This window comes from Aethina tumida, chromosome 7, assembly GCF_024364675.1.
Source record: "Aethina tumida isolate Nest 87 chromosome 7, icAetTumi1.1, whole genome shotgun sequence".
Lineage (NCBI taxonomy): Eukaryota > Metazoa > Arthropoda > Insecta > Coleoptera > Nitidulidae > Aethina > Aethina tumida.
Window position 1 is genome coordinate 14,445,672 of NC_065441.1, and position 16,115 is coordinate 14,461,786.

General features: G+C 29.0%; 2 protein-coding genes across 3 annotated transcripts in view; one reads left to right on the plus strand and one right to left on the minus strand.

Annotated features, from left to right (window-relative positions):
* Nucleotides 1–16,115, plus strand: part of LOC109595439 (protein kinase shaggy) — a 143,747-nt gene that overhangs the window by 11,497 nt on the left and 116,135 nt on the right. The window lies entirely within an intron of this gene.
* The window catches only part of LOC109608081 (paired box protein Pax-6), a 30,432-nt gene continuing 21,756 nt past the window's right edge, over nucleotides 7,440–16,115 (minus strand). The window contains exons 3-5 of one of the 2 annotated variants that reach the window (XM_049969583.1): nucleotides 12,730–12,870; nucleotides 8,339–8,820; nucleotides 7,440–8,282 (exon numbers count right to left, since the gene is read on the minus strand). In XM_049969583.1, the coding sequence (XP_049825540.1) occupies nucleotides 7,812–8,282; nucleotides 8,339–8,820; nucleotides 12,730–12,870 (1,094 nt within the window). In that variant the 3' untranslated portion in view covers nucleotides 7,440–7,811. The remainder of the gene's footprint in view (nucleotides 8,283–8,338; nucleotides 8,821–12,729; nucleotides 12,871–16,115) is intronic. The other variant, XM_049969584.1, reaches the window with a different exon arrangement.

Sequence of the window (16,115 nt, forward strand, 5' to 3'; positions counted from 1 at the left end):
CGACGGGCCATCGAGTGCATGAAACCCATAAGAATGGGTCTAAAACATAAGTAGATGGGCGATTGAAATTGACTAACATTACAATTAAGCCCAGATACATATGAAAAGGTGTAGCGTGGTCAAGTAGGTTTCGTTCGGAGAAATGAGCAAGAAGTGCTGTTCGAAATTATTGCAAGTCAGGGTAGTCCTATTATTCCACTAGTTGATTACCAACTCAGCAGGGGTACGGCCTGTCACTCCCGAACTAAATTATAGTTAATTATAACTATAATGTAGTTTCGATTTACCCATGTAAACATTCATACGGCCCTTTACCAAATGGGAATGCCTTTTTTCAGCGTTAAAAATAAAGCTGACCGTATCAAGGGGATTAAACCGAATTTTTACTTAACAACGCACCAAAACAAAACTGTCGCGAACCCCAAGCTTTTTTATCCGCAACATAAAAACACCACAACAACGGATATTGGAGTGTAAAAGCATGTCTGTAAGTGGGTACGAAGGCCAATGATTGTCTTCAGAAGTTGTAAGTGTGGGCTAGGAACGGCATTAAATAAATTTTATTCGACGACCAAAACAAAAACCGAAAACTTTAACTGTCCCGTGCAAAAGAGAAAATTCAAATTTATTATCTCGCCGGTGCATCACTCCGAAACAATCCGACGACTAGGTTCCTCATTTTTACAGTTGGCCACGTTCGCGACGCGACCGAACACGGGCCCGAATGGAATTTCGCAATTTCGAAATAAGAGAATTAAAATAAGTTATAAAGATCGCGATTAGAGTCGTGAAATGTCCGGTTATGCAAATGGTTCGGTGTCGGACAGTGCTGGTGCCTTGTTCTGCGGGATTACGCCCCAGAAACGGGCCGATATATTGCGCTAGTGTCTCAATTCTGGTCGTCGGTCTCAAATTAGTCCCTTGAACGGCCGGATCGTGTGGCACTGCCAGCAATTCTTTAATCACTTCGATTTGCTGCTCTTTTTTATGTGTATTAAGCACTAGGCTATTTTATTTGACGTTTTTATGGGTATTTTGTTTCAGTAATGCGGGCAACCTTCGCTTATTTGCCGTTTAATTCAAAAATATTATTAAATTACGAATAATGCGCACATCAGTTTTATGATTATATTCAAAATAATAATTATAAATAATAATTTATAGCCTACATACACACATTTCAGAGTACTTTTTTAAATAAAGAATGTTTTTAATTAAGTCACATTCGAGAACTATGTTAGCAAGAAAAAGCCAGACACATTTATTCATTTACATTTATAATAATATTATATCATAAATATTTATTAAAATTATATATTTATTAGTCAATTATATAGAAAATAGTTAAAATTTATTCTTTTTATATATAAATGTTCTTGATTCTATAAATAAATTTCTTTTTTGATTTTAGTTCACGTAAATAATAAAATTTATTAATTTTAATAAAATGTCAACCAATTCTCTAAAATAAAATCAGAACATAATTAATTTTATATAATATTAGATGAAGATTTATAAATAATTTTTCTGTTTTAGTTTATAGAAATAATAAAAAATCATTATTTTTAATAAATTCTTTAAAAATTTCATACAAATAAACAATTTTATAATACAATATATACACAAGAATCGCAAATAACTTTCTTTCCCTATTTTAATTCAAAAAATGTATTACTATCACTATTTTATTATTATTTTTTAATTTACAGATAATTTAGTTTATAGATAGTTTATAAAAAATTATATAAATTTATTATATGTTTTATTTATTTATTTATTTATTTTTTTACAAACAAAATTATTACACATGAAATTTTAAATAATTTTTCACCAAAATATCAAAAAAAAAATTTACAAATAACTCTCATTCAAACTTAATTCATTAATATTATTATTATTATTTTATTATATTACTTTAATAAACAAATAAATAACTCACTTTATTTATATAATTCTTTCAACATTTTTAACTCAGACTATTACCAATTTTTACACATATTTTATTTTTTATAAAGTATAAAATAGTATATATATATATATATACTTTTTTTATTAATTTGTTAATAATTTGCGAATAATTTTATTATTAAATTTTAATTTATAAATAATACAAAATTATTATATTTAAATTTAAGTTTAAGAAAAATTCAACACAAACAAATTTTTTATAATCATATATAAAGATTTATAAATAATTTTCTGATTTTTGTTGGTATAAATAAAATAAATCGTTAATTTTAATTTAATTTTAATAAATACTTTAATATTTTTTATCCAATTTTAATTTAGAAAAATTAAATTATTAGTGATGATTAGTGAAATAGTGATTTTTAATATTTTTTCTTTTTTAATTTCATATTATTATTCACTTTTAATTTAATAAAAATAATTATTTTATATATAATATATACAAAAATTTACAGATTTTATTCTATTTCAATTCATCAAAATTTTATTATATTAATAATGTTATCATTATTTTTAATTTTATACACTTTTTTTAAATTTTATTTTAAATAATTTTATAATCCAATTTTATTATAAAAAATAGAACAAAATTATTAATTTTTAAAATTTTTAATAAATTTATAGAAATAAACAGAATATTTCCTCGCATATAATATTTTTAACAAAATAATAAAAAAATATCTACATATATATATTATATATTTTTGTAATTAGTTTTCATTATTTATATATTATATAAAATAAAATTCCGACTTTTTTTAATTTTATTAAATGTAATTTATATTATTGACACATAACTACTTTTACGTTTTCTTATTATTTATCTAAAACTTAAATTTATCTTAAAACACTTTTAAAATGTTCTGAATAATATATTTTATTGTAATATTTTTATTTATTTATTTATTTTACTTTTACTTTGCCTATTATTTTTTATACATACAAGCACTTTTTTCAAAGCAAAAATTTTCTTATACAATTTAACTTAAAAAATATATTATTAATCTTAAAATTCATTTAATATATGTAAGTTTATTAAAAGATAAAACTTTAAAATAAATAATATAAACCTTATTTTATTTAAAATTTTTTCTAAATGTTTCCAATAAAATAAAGAATCTATATATAACCAAAGGATTCATTAAAATAAAAACAATTTATAGCCATTTTTAGGAATGTGTCTTTTAAAAAGCTAATTGATTCGAAGAAAATATTTAAACAAACAATATCCATAAATCAGACACAGTTACGAATCTTGTTTTTGGCACAGAAAATGCGCAGGAAAGTCTCATAAATCCCATAATAAACAGTTAATTGAGAATAAAAATCCGTAACAATGAGAACCAATAACCGTTTCAATAAATTATGCCGAGGAATTAAGTTCGTATTGAAATAAAGTGGGTGTTTATAATCCAATTATTTTACAGCGATCATTACGTTCGTTAAGATTTTATTATAGTTTAAAGTCTGAAAAGTGCGAATAAGCGCACCGGATCCCGCTTAAAATTTATGTTTGTACGGTTTTACAAACCTGAAATAACGACTTAACGACCATCTGAGTGTTTCTGTATTGATGGTCGTTTATAAGTTGGAATAATTAGATGTTTACTTGAACACTCCTGGGAAATGTAACGCTTAAATTTCATTCTGGATCCATAAAAGCGTTCGTCCCGTCTAACTTTGTTTCGCATTTGCTCTATTTTTTTTTATTATTTTAAGTGTCGTGCCGCAAATTCATTGGTCCGAATTAAAATTGATGAATATCAATGGGCTCGACTAATAACACGTATTTAAAGACCCCCAGATTCTCGAAATTTCAAAATTAATTCCAATAATTTCGAATTTCGAAATATCAAAATATATAATTTAGATAATAACCAAAAATCGGATTCCGAAACACTTTCTTGTCTGTGAATAAAGTTTTTTGTCTTAGATGACCCAGTAAAAAAATTATTGGAAATTGCCGATAGGAAAGGCAACACGCAAACCGATTTGGTCACGAACGATATTTTAATATTTGTGTAATTTCTTCAGTGGCTATCTATGACAGACACTGATTTGTGAGCAGGTAATCTTATTAATTTTTTTCTCACAGACCAAAGGCTACCGAATTAACCGAATACCTTTGATTTTAATTTTGGGGGTTTTGTTTTTTTGTTATTATTTTGTGGTGGAGACCCGCAATTATAAAATTGTCTGGGCACAATAAATAAAACACGCACCCCGCAGTTAGTGGCTGAACAACCATTGTGTAATTATTTTAAGTCTTATGTGAGCTTTGATTGCAATTAACTCGGCCACAAAGTGACCTAAAAGCGATACGAGCAAAATAAACCAGACGATTATGATCAATTAATTTGCTTTTACGATAACTACTTAATGTCGGTAATTTTAAATGCAAATTTTAAAAATTAATAATAATACTCCTGCGTATTAATTTAATATTGCAATATCTGATACTTTGGACATTTTATTATTTATTTCACAATGTAATTTATAAATGATCACTTGAATTACTCGAAATAACACAGTTTCATAATTTTATTTTAATATTAATTCGTTTCTAATAAATTACAATAATAATTTATGTTTAGTAATACACTACAAATAATTTTTTAATAATTCTGCATAGAATGTGAGAACAAATTATTTTCAATATCAATTCATTAAAAAATTATCCTTCGTAATTAACATAGTTTGTAATATTGGTGAATTTTATACCAAATAAAAGTCATTGTCAAAAATGTTGATGATGAAATGATATTTTTTATATTATCATTAACGTTAAAATTACTAATTTAATTGCAAATAAAAATATTTATTTATTATTATTTTATTAATTAAAAAAAATGTTTAAATCATTAATTTATTAAATTTATAACAAATATTTCGAAAATAAGAAAAATACAATTAATAAAGTTTTAATGACAAATTATAAATTCAATTTATAACTTATTAAAATTATTTTTATAAATAAATAATTTATGTCAATTTACATCAATATATCATGAAAAATTTCAATCTAATTGTCAAAAATTATATTATATTTTATATTAATAATAATAATATAATTGTAAATTTTAAAAAAATCATATATTTTTTATATTTTTATATAAATTTATGTATTTTATTTCTAACATAAATAATTATTTCACTAAAACATTTGAAATCACACATTTGTTAAATTTAAATATATATTTTTTAAGTTAATTTTTAATTATATAATTTACCTATTTTTTTTTCGAGGCAATTATTTTGCGATGTTATTTGCTTCAAAATTAATAAATAAAATAATTCAAATACAAAAAATAAAACTTTAAAACACAGTATACAGTTTAGCCTGTGATTTAATTTATTTTTCACAACTTTACTCACTTTTCTTAACTTACAAATTTATTTAAAAGAGTTAGCTTTTATCGTAAAACAAAAAAATATAGATTTTTTAATATTATAAACAATATTTAAACTATTCGTCTACTTTATATAAGAATATTTTAATTATTTTAATAAATAATTCACTAAAATTATTAGAATTTATTATCATAATAATTGTTTTATTTGAATATTCTGTTAATTTAATAATACAAAATAATTACTGAATATTTGTATTTTTTCTGAATTTGCTTTATTTTACATATTTTAATTTTTATATTTTTAATGAGCAAAACCTTTATTAGCATATTACAAAATAATATTTTTCTGACGCAGTTAAACATTTAAATTTTTTATAAACAAATGGGATAACACAGTTATATAATATGCAAAGTCACTCGAATTTGACCACGATTATTATATACTTAAAATTCCTTCAAAAAATTAACATATCGGAAAAAAATTTGGACTCGCTTTCGGCGACAGTTAAAAAGTAAAAATGTTCGGCAATCAAATTCTGATCACGTGGACATCCGGTAGAACACTTCACCGTTTTCATTATTGATTTATCTGGGTGAATTCAAGTTTATGTAGTACCAGCACGTCTTTTATTACTTTATTTAAAATACCGATAGATTTTAACAAGCAGTCTCATTATATTAATCTAAATTACCAAAACGTATAAGATGGATACTTTCTAACATTTTTTTTATCGGGTTTATTTTGAAAATATGTAAATCACCAACCGATCTGCGTCTGATTGATTATAAAGCCAGTGGTACGAGTGAGGATGTACCTTAATTAAAGAAAAAGGTTATCAGATGCCTTTTACTATAAATTTTATTTATAACTTAACTTCTCGACACCTCCGTATAAATTTATATGGAATCAGTTTAGGTTTTTATTACGATTTAGTATAATTTTCTCATAAAAGTATATGAATAATTTGTATTTGGTTAACAGTTAAATTTTATTGAGAGAGACGTATCGGTTTGATGGATTTTATGCGGCCATTAAATCTCAATTTTTATTTACTATATTTGGTCAATCGAGGATACTATCACTACATTTTGATGATAGACTATCTCAACTCGATTTGTTTATTTTTTCAGTCACAATTTCACGAGGCATATTGTATCAGTCGCTTGGCGAGAGTTTTAAAATAAAATTGAAAATTCAATATCATGTTAACACAATAAGGAGTGTCGAAAGTGGATGGTAGCTGGGGGATTTACGATCAGAACTAATACTTGTAGGTCGATAACGTTAACATAACAAGAAACCAACGAGACGACTATAAACAACGGGCTGGGAATGCTTCTCTGCCAACGGCTTTGATGTTAAGTAAACAAAAAGTTCTTTTATTTGGTGTTAGTCATTTTGCAATTTGTGTACTATATGTTTTATACCCACATTTTTTACAATTTCTAACCTTTATACCCTTTTGTTCTTTTATAATGATTGTGAGAGAGTGAAAGACAATCTATTGATCCAAACAAAGCTTTAATTTTTTAACAAAATCCAACTTCCTTCCTTCCGTCAAAGAAATAAATAACAAATATTTTAATTACGTATATCACACCATTTTTTTTTATATAACATTGTATTCATTTCTTAAAAAAATATATACATTTATTATGTATATCTTTCATAATTAAACATAAAAATTAATAAAATATTACGTTAAAATTAATACTTTCATACATATAACATACATATATTATGTATGTCTTTAATAATTCAAATATAAAATAAATAATATATTAGTCAAGAGATTAATGTACATGATTGCTGAATAAATGTTTACTACTTTACGTACTAAGTAGTACTTATTTTAAATGATTATTTGCTTTAATCTTGCCTGAAGTGGTTAATAATTAATTTTTTAACATATATAATTAAAAAATTATACTTACGTTATTATTAAATAAATTTTGAAAATTTAATTCAAGAACTGCTTCCTGAAGTTTTAAATTTCATGTGTGTGAACGTACTTACCTTGACTTTCATCTTTTACTTCCATGTTTGAAGGTTCAACAAAAATAAAAGCCCAATTTAATTAACAGTGTGTTTAATGTTTAATAATCAGTACTAAAAAATCAGTACCTTCAATCAAAAAAAAAAAATGTACATTTCAATAAGAAACAATTTACATTAAAAATAATTTATAATTAATTATTGATCGGTTGGTAATAATTTAACTAATCTACCTAAACCTAAAGTACGTATTCGTTACAATTAAATTCTGTACATTTATAGTGCGAAGTGAGGAAAATCGTACACGGAATGTTACCTAAACTTTAATCGTCGGAACTAAAGTCTAAATAATTACACACCGCATTACATCACAACTTGAGAATAATTCAATCAAGGAACCTTAACTTGCGTCAGCTGAGCATTGCGCCCTTCCTGCTATTTACAATTACTTTGCTTTGGTTTTTATTAGAATGTTTTTGTACACTTACACTCCGTTACTGTCTATCGTGCATCGTCAGCTGAAGGGGCTGACACACCGAGGGTGGTTCCTTGGAAGGTGGATCGACCACCTCCACGGGACTCGACGACCTGGATCTGTCCTTCTCCATGTTGTCCTCAACGTCCGACTCGTCGTTCACGTTAATCTCCTCCTCGGAGTCCGAAAGGTACTCGCTCATTTGCCGCAGGTTCTCCTGCGAGTCCATCAGGGCGCTCGCGTGCAGCGCCTTGAACGCGCTATTTTCTCCCCCCATCTGGAGCAAAAGGGAGGAAGCCATGGGCCCGGAAGTGACTGGATGCGTGGAGTGCGGTGAGCCAGGGGTGGAAACGGTTTTGTAATGCGGGGACGGTGTCAATCGGCCGCCGAACATCGACGACTGGCTGCTTTGTTGACTTGGTGAAGTCTGCTTTAGCAGGTTCATCCTTTGGTGACGTCTCCACTTTGCTCGTCTGTTGGAAAACCAAACCTGATTTCAATTTATCAATTAGTTCGCGTTTAGAATGGTTAGAGTTCTCTACCTACCTGAACTCTGGCTTCGGACAGCGACGTTTTCGATGCGAGTCTCTCCCTGGTTGAGACGCAGGGATAGTGGCTTTTCTCGAACTCCTTTTCCAGTTCTTCTAGCTGATCGGGACTGAAGGTGGTACGGTTTCTTCTGAACTTTGGTTGCTCGGAACTATCCAAACTGGAGTCGTCCTTTTCGAGTAAAGCACCTGGGGGAGAGCTCAAGAGGCCTTGGTCGGGATGGGGTGAGCCCGATGATGTTGGTGAACCAGCGGCCATAACGTTGGGATTGGCGCTACCTGGAGGTTGCAGACCCAAAGGGCCGTTAGGCCATAGTGGCGAATGCCAAGGGAAGGCAGCTGCAGCTGCATAAGGATGGGGATGGTAAAGGCCGTAGCCTGCGGCTCTCGCGAATTCCGCTGCAGCTCGTTCTGCCGCTCTGTTACGTAGGATTCTGTTTATGCTGCTGACGGATGGGGCTGTTGCATTCGTACATACACCTGTAACAATAATGATACTCGTTGGAACTTTGTTGAAGTGGTCTAGTTTAATTACGGGAATAATTGTTGGTTGTGTTGAACAAAACGACCAGTTTGGTTATACATTTATTTAATTTGCTGGTCGGAATTGCATGTTTTGACGTTGTGAAATTGATATTTCTTGTGAATGTCAAAGGAATTACACGCGAATTACAGTGATTCGAGCAAATCAATTGCATACGCAGGCTAATGTTTAAAATGCTTAGCCCGGAGGCGATACCGTAATTACCGGCATTTAGATAATGGCATGATTGCGTTCATTTTTCCGGCAAAGCGGAATTCCGGCCCCAGCATTTCGGTCTGGTGCCCGAAGAATAATTGCACAACTCCGAAGTAATTAATTCGAATTTAATCTTGTAATTTGAAGCGCAGATAGTTGAAATCAATCGTGAAACTAAACTCGAAGACAAAGAATGGAAGTTCCAATATATTCGGTAATAGCGGAACTGCGGACTGTGAATTTCAGTGCGGTGGTCGAGGTGTTCGGTCGGCCACTCGGCCACCTACCGTTCGATCTACCCCAAGCCAAGTGCGACGCTAGCCGATCTTTTCCGCACCGCAGGGGTCGAGATTGCTCCCATTCGCTACCGATCCTGCGACAAATGAAATCGAGATTTCACGTTAACTAGATTGCTTAGCCGACCATTGCGACACAATGCATGTGTATGAGGTGGCAGTGTCGAGCAATTACGCCGGGACATCCGTTCCGTGGATATAATGGAGCGCATTCGAGGTGGCTTCGAGGTGGAACGTTTTCTTCGGCTTGGAGGCAATTAAGCGATTCCCAGTTCGCATTTCAGGCTCGAATCACTGATTACTCGGACGCCGATCTGGGAATTGTGGAAGTTTAAGTGTATCTCCAATCTTTAGATATCTGATCTTTTCATTTTCGTTTCGTCGAGTGTCTTTGTTATGAGTTCAATTCTAATAACAACATGGAAACAAAAGTTTTCTGACTAAAGCTTAAACAAACCATTTTTTGTTGCTGGTAATGGAGCTGACGATGTTTATAAAATATAATAAAATCGCCGAGTACTGCACAACACTTACGAAAGATGCGGATTGATTAAGCACCATTGGCGCCATAATTACGACAAATAATATTGTAATAATCCTCACAATGACATAGAGGCTCTCAACGTTCGACCGTTGTACGAACAGAAAACGATTTGTTACAATTGATCTCGCCTTTGTAGTTGATCAAAAAGTAAATGAATGACTCGGCGCAGAAACAGATACTCGTCTAATCTGTTTGGCGGGTTTTGTATCATCGAGTGTCTGGCTCGAGGGTCTCACAACAATGGGAAACGTGTTAAGCTTCATAGTTACTCGAGTGCACTCGCATACGATGAAGGGTTATTGAAAAACTAGCTTTTTGTAAACATAAAAGACACACGTAGACGATAATTGCTCACAAAGACGTTCTCGGATGTGCCTGTTAACGTCACGCCAATATTTCGATATGGTACTGAAATGTGGAGCGATTTTTTTCAAGTGGGTGTAACTGGTTTGATTTGTTCAAGAAAAGTAATACAGTTTTTGGGACAGCGTTGCGTTTTATGATGAGGAATACGAAGGCTTATAAATTCATAATTAAGCTTACACAACAAGCTTTTAATTAATAACATTTGAATTTTGACTTGTACTTTTTTAAAACTCTTGAAACACACTGAAAATATTGAAAATTTGTAAGATTATAGAGAATTACAGATAATTTTATGATAAAATTATTCAAAAATTTTCGTTTCTGGTGTTTTTCACTATGATTTTTAAAATTTCACGGTTCTACTTTTTCATAAAATTGTATAAATTTGATATTTTCAAGGATAAATATACTCAAAATTCTTCAAAAATAATTATGTAAATTTGAAATTGTGACAGAAAATTTAGGAAATAAATGTAGAGCAATATTTTCAAATATATGTTAACAGTTTCCATTTGTTCAAGAGAAATTTCAGTTCAGTTCATTTTTTGAAACAGTACTGTATTTTATAATGAGAGAAATAGGACTTATATGTCTTTAAAATGTTGAAAACTTACTAGAAAATTTGATATTTTGTAAAATTATTAAAAATTATAAGTAATTTTATGATAAAACGTCTAAAAAAGTTTTATTCTTTAGTTTTTTTCCTTTAGTTTTTGAAATTTTCAATGCTCTAAGACTATTTTTTCATAAAATTATACGAATTTAACATTTTCAAGGACTCAAAAATCTTCGAAAATAATCAAATAAAACTCAAATTCTTTCAGAAAATTTAACAAATAAATGTAGAGCAATTTTTTAAATATACCAGACTCAATTTGTTCAAAAAAAAATTCATATTGGAAAATATGAAAATTTGTAAGATTTTAAGTTATTTCTTTAACTTTTAAATTTCCAATTTTCTGAAGCTGCTTTTTGATATAATTGTCAAAACGACCTTTTTTTGGCTCAAAAATCTTCAAAAATAACCCAGTTAATTTCAAGTTTTGTCAGAATATTTAAGAAATAAATGTGCAGCAATTTTTCAAGTAGATACAATAGACTCAATCTGTTAAAGAGAAATATTTAGTTTTTAGGACAGTGTTGCGTTTTATGATAAATCAAAGTGATAATTAAGATTAAATGACAAGCGAAGACTTGGAACTAATTATGCTCAAAACATATATCTTAAGGATTAAGACGTTGGACAACTAAAATAAATTAAGAATACAATGAATATGAAACTAGTATTTGAGTAAAAATAAACTTTTAATCTATTAATCAATGTAAATGTTTTGTGTTCTATTAGATAATGGTTTTAATTACTGTGGGATCTCTACGAATATTTTGGGCATCCTTGACTTTTTATCGCTACTTAATAAAATAATTTATTCGATCTTAATGAGATTATTTTGTTGTCAACATTGTAATTAATACATTTTTAATAACACTTCACTCATCAACATTTTCTTAATGTAACTGTTCAACTACCATAAATAATGTAGTATCTGTCTCCAAGGATCGAACTACTAAACCGGTGCACATTAGAATATTAACTCCACTGAATTATCTCTATCCACAATTGGCGAGAGTGTTGGCACGCAAACAGCTCTAACAAAAAAAAAAATCAATTAAAAGCGAAGCGAGCTCACACAATCGCAGAGCCAGAATAAATGGAATGTTCATGGAACATACAGAGCATGTATCATTAAAGATTAAGAGAGAACACAATGAAAACTCTTGCACAATTGCTTTTTTAAAAAACCGTAACTAATTCCGTTTCTATTCGTGAATGCTTTTGTGTGAAGAAAAAATTGAACAAACTAATTTGATTAAATTTCTTGTTTATTATTGAATTTTTATCTAGATTTGTTCTAAATTTGTTGTTTAATTACATTGATTGCACCTGTTGTATGTGTATGAAAAGTAAAATTATTGGCAGGTGACATATTTTAGGAATGTGCAACTAAGTTTAACAATTAGTTTTATGTATACTAGAAAGCTTTCTTCCAAAACAAAGATAATAAAGCTAAGCAATTTGATTATTTGTTGCAGTATTTTCAGTCATTTTTGTACCAAACTGCTGAAACTGAAATGTAAGAACTAAGCTTTCATTATAAAGAACCTAATTTAAATTAAAATATCCCGCCAAATACCACTCAAACAACATGTAACAAAACACGTGTAATGCGAACACAAGGAAATATGGCATTGTACAAAACGCAGGCATAATTGAATGTCTGTGGTTTCTGTCCCACTTGGTTCACACACATTTACAAAATGTGTTCGTCACGGAACTAAAATGTGGCTTTTAATTTTATTTCCAGTGTCTGTCGTTGACACGCACGAAACTCGTGCAGTTGCACGTTACACGTATTTAATTTTTTTATCAAATGACAAATTTTTACCTTCTGATATCAGTCTTTCCCGGATTTCCCATGCGAATATGGTGGGGTTTTCACGCTTGTACTGTTCGATTTTCGATACCACTGCCGGAGTAGCAACTTTAGGTTTGCTGCCGCCTATTAAGCCTGGAGGCCTTAATGTACCTGCAAAAAATATTAAATATTAATAATACAGTCTTTTAACAGTACAAGCAGACAACTGACAGTGTTTGTATGCTCGAGCAACATTCTAAAAAACAATGCGATAACATTCAAACGCCCGGGGTATAAAAGAAACTGGTAATTAAGGAGCTGTTGCACCGTACTTTGGCATTGTTGGAAATTTTTAATAGTTTATTATTATATTATGTTATTAGCATCATTCAGACAAACAGCAGGACTGATATGAGGAATTTAAAGAATTCAGCTGGGTGCTAGCTGAGTTACTATTGAACATACAATTCCTATTCAAAGTATATATTATCTAATTGAATTTGCTTCTTAGATGGTTCCTATTGATGGCGACCGGTCTAATTTGATCACTTTTTTGTTACTATCAATCATTTTGGGTTGGGACAGCCTTCATAAACCTACCGGTGTTTAATAATGACAAGGTAAATTAACTGTTGACTATTGTAAAAACTCTAGAAAGTATGAAAGTTAAAATTAAAAGAAAAAATTAACAAGATGTTATATTTTGTATTTTTCAAGGACACACACACCTTTGATATTCTTAAGACATATCTGAAGATTATTGAAAATCACAAGTAATTTTAAGGAAAAAAATTTAAAAAATTTAATTTTTAGGTATTTTTTATAATTTTGAAAAATTCAAGTAAAATTGTAAAAATTTTTCATTTTCAAGGTCAAATCTACTTAAAATTCCTCAAAATTGATACTGACTGTCTGTCAGAATATTTAAAAATAATTTTGAATTAAATTTAAACCTGTATAACAAAGAAAACAATTTCAAAAAATGAAAATATTTAAAATAAAATTAAAATTTTCATATAATCACTTATTTTCTAAAATAACAATTGAAATTCTAACAGAATTTTAAAAAAATTAAATTCATTCAGAATAGAAATTTTCACAAATTTACTTATTTACTAAAATAACAATTATTTTACATATTATGAAAATTTTCAAATACAAATATACTCAACATTCTTAAAAATTGATTGAATTTTAAATTCTGTCAAATTATTTAAAAAACAAGTTTAAACCAGGATAACAATGAAAAAAATAAAATATTTGAAATAAAATTAAAATTTTCACAAAATTACTTATTTACTATAATAACAATTATTGAATTTTATATTTTTTAAAAATATCACACCATTTTAAAAAATTTCAAGGACAAATATAGTCAAAATTCTTCATAAATTTCAAATTCTGTCAGAATATTTAAGAAACTAAGGAAAAATTTAAAATAAAAATAAATAAAATATCAATAAAAAATTAGACAAAAAATAAAATTATTTTTATTATTATTTTTTTTATATATTTTTAAGAAAATATCACAAAATTTTAAATATTTATTATTTTATTTATTTATCATATTTACAGATAAAAACTTTTGTAAGAATGAAAAATGATCAAATTTGAACAAAATTGACCAAAAGGTGCATACAAATTTTATTTGTATAATATATATACATAGAGCTTATTAAAATTGTAAAAAAGAGAATTTAAATTCCAAAATAATGAAAAAATTACTTGAAAATTTAAACAACAAAGTATTTGAAAATAAAATTTCCTAAAAAATTACTATTTTAAAATCACTGTTTATCAGTTTATGAAAAAAATACAGAATTTCCAAAAATGGCCATTTTAAGGATATTTTGTAGGAGGAAAAAATGGTAAAAATAATAATCATAGAAAACATCAAGAATAAAAATTAATGAATTTATATTAATATATCCATAAAATTTTAATTATATAAATAACAAAATTGTTATTGTATTTTTTTTTCTTTTCATTTCTTTTTAAAATTTAACATTTTTGGCTTTTTATTAAAGAAATTAAACTGAAAAAAATATCAATGAAAATGACAACTTTAGGGAAAATCAACGTTTTTTGCAATGAAATTTTGCAGTAACTTTAATCAAGAAGCATTAAGAAACTTGAAATATTTAGTTAATATTAAGAAAGGTAAAAGAAAAGTTAATCGTCAATTCAATCCGTACGAATCGGACAAAAAGATGGTTAATGAAAGTATACCGCTGTACTAAATACATGTGGTTTTATAAAAATCTGTACGTCGCGACTGAAAATGGCAAGAGCATTGTTTAGTAAAACGAAACAAGAAGCGCAATAAAAACGGTGCAAAAGCTGTAAACCGAAATGACTTCGGAAAGCGTTGTAGCCTATAAATTTGTTCATGTTATACTCGATATTTATCAGCCGACAAATTCCTCTGCGTAGAGAACCGGCGGATGCCGAGTTTTTGCCACTTCTTCAGATTTCATGATGTATTCTGTTTGCAAAAGCTTTATTAGCACTATTTAAGGAAGTCATTGTATCAATGCTTAGGTTTTTCCCTTCGTTCGAAACAAGAATGTTTACCTTTAAGTAACAGTCAGCAATAAAGCTTTTTCGTTTCGACTGACGATGCACAATGCTTTTTCCTAAAACGATCACGGCACAAATAAATGTTTACATTTTACTGAAATGGAAAAATGCAAACGACTTTAACACAACCGAGTACAACAATAAAAGCTTCTCCTCGCGGATACCATTTAGAAAAACCGTACCCAGTTTTGATTACCAGCCTGTTTGAACTTCTCTACGTGTATCTTTTACGAAACTTTATTTGCCTGTAACGCCTGTTACTTTTTTTTATTTCCATGAAAATTATCTTGAATTTTAAAACAATTGTCCCCAGCTTTTTCAGTCCCTAAATACTCATTATGTCTAAAAGCTTGTCTGGGCTTATAAAAAAACTAGAGGGCATTTTCCGGCAGTGAATAATTTATGCAAATCCGCCACAATATTAATAAAATATGAGTCCGACGCGAGCATAATGAAAGGCTGATCAGCCTCAAACAGAAGTTGCTGACATAAATATATGAGCCTCCAAGTTTATATTACCCGTAAACGCGGTGCCAATGAAAGATTTATTAACCTACTCCCGTACAATAGCTAATGTAAATCAAAAAGCAGGTGGAATGTCATTCACACTTATCAAAACACAAACGAATGGACATGTACGAAGGCCTATTCTTCTCCATCGCCGGAAACTTCAACGATGCGCTAGACGACGAACACTGTTCACACACAGACAAACGCACAGTTTGATTTGGACTTTTGTAGTTAAAAAAAGTGACGATTATGCGTTACACGGTTCGTACCAGCTTGCTGTGAATTACAATTACAAAAATGGTTTTGACGCGTCATATGAAAACCGA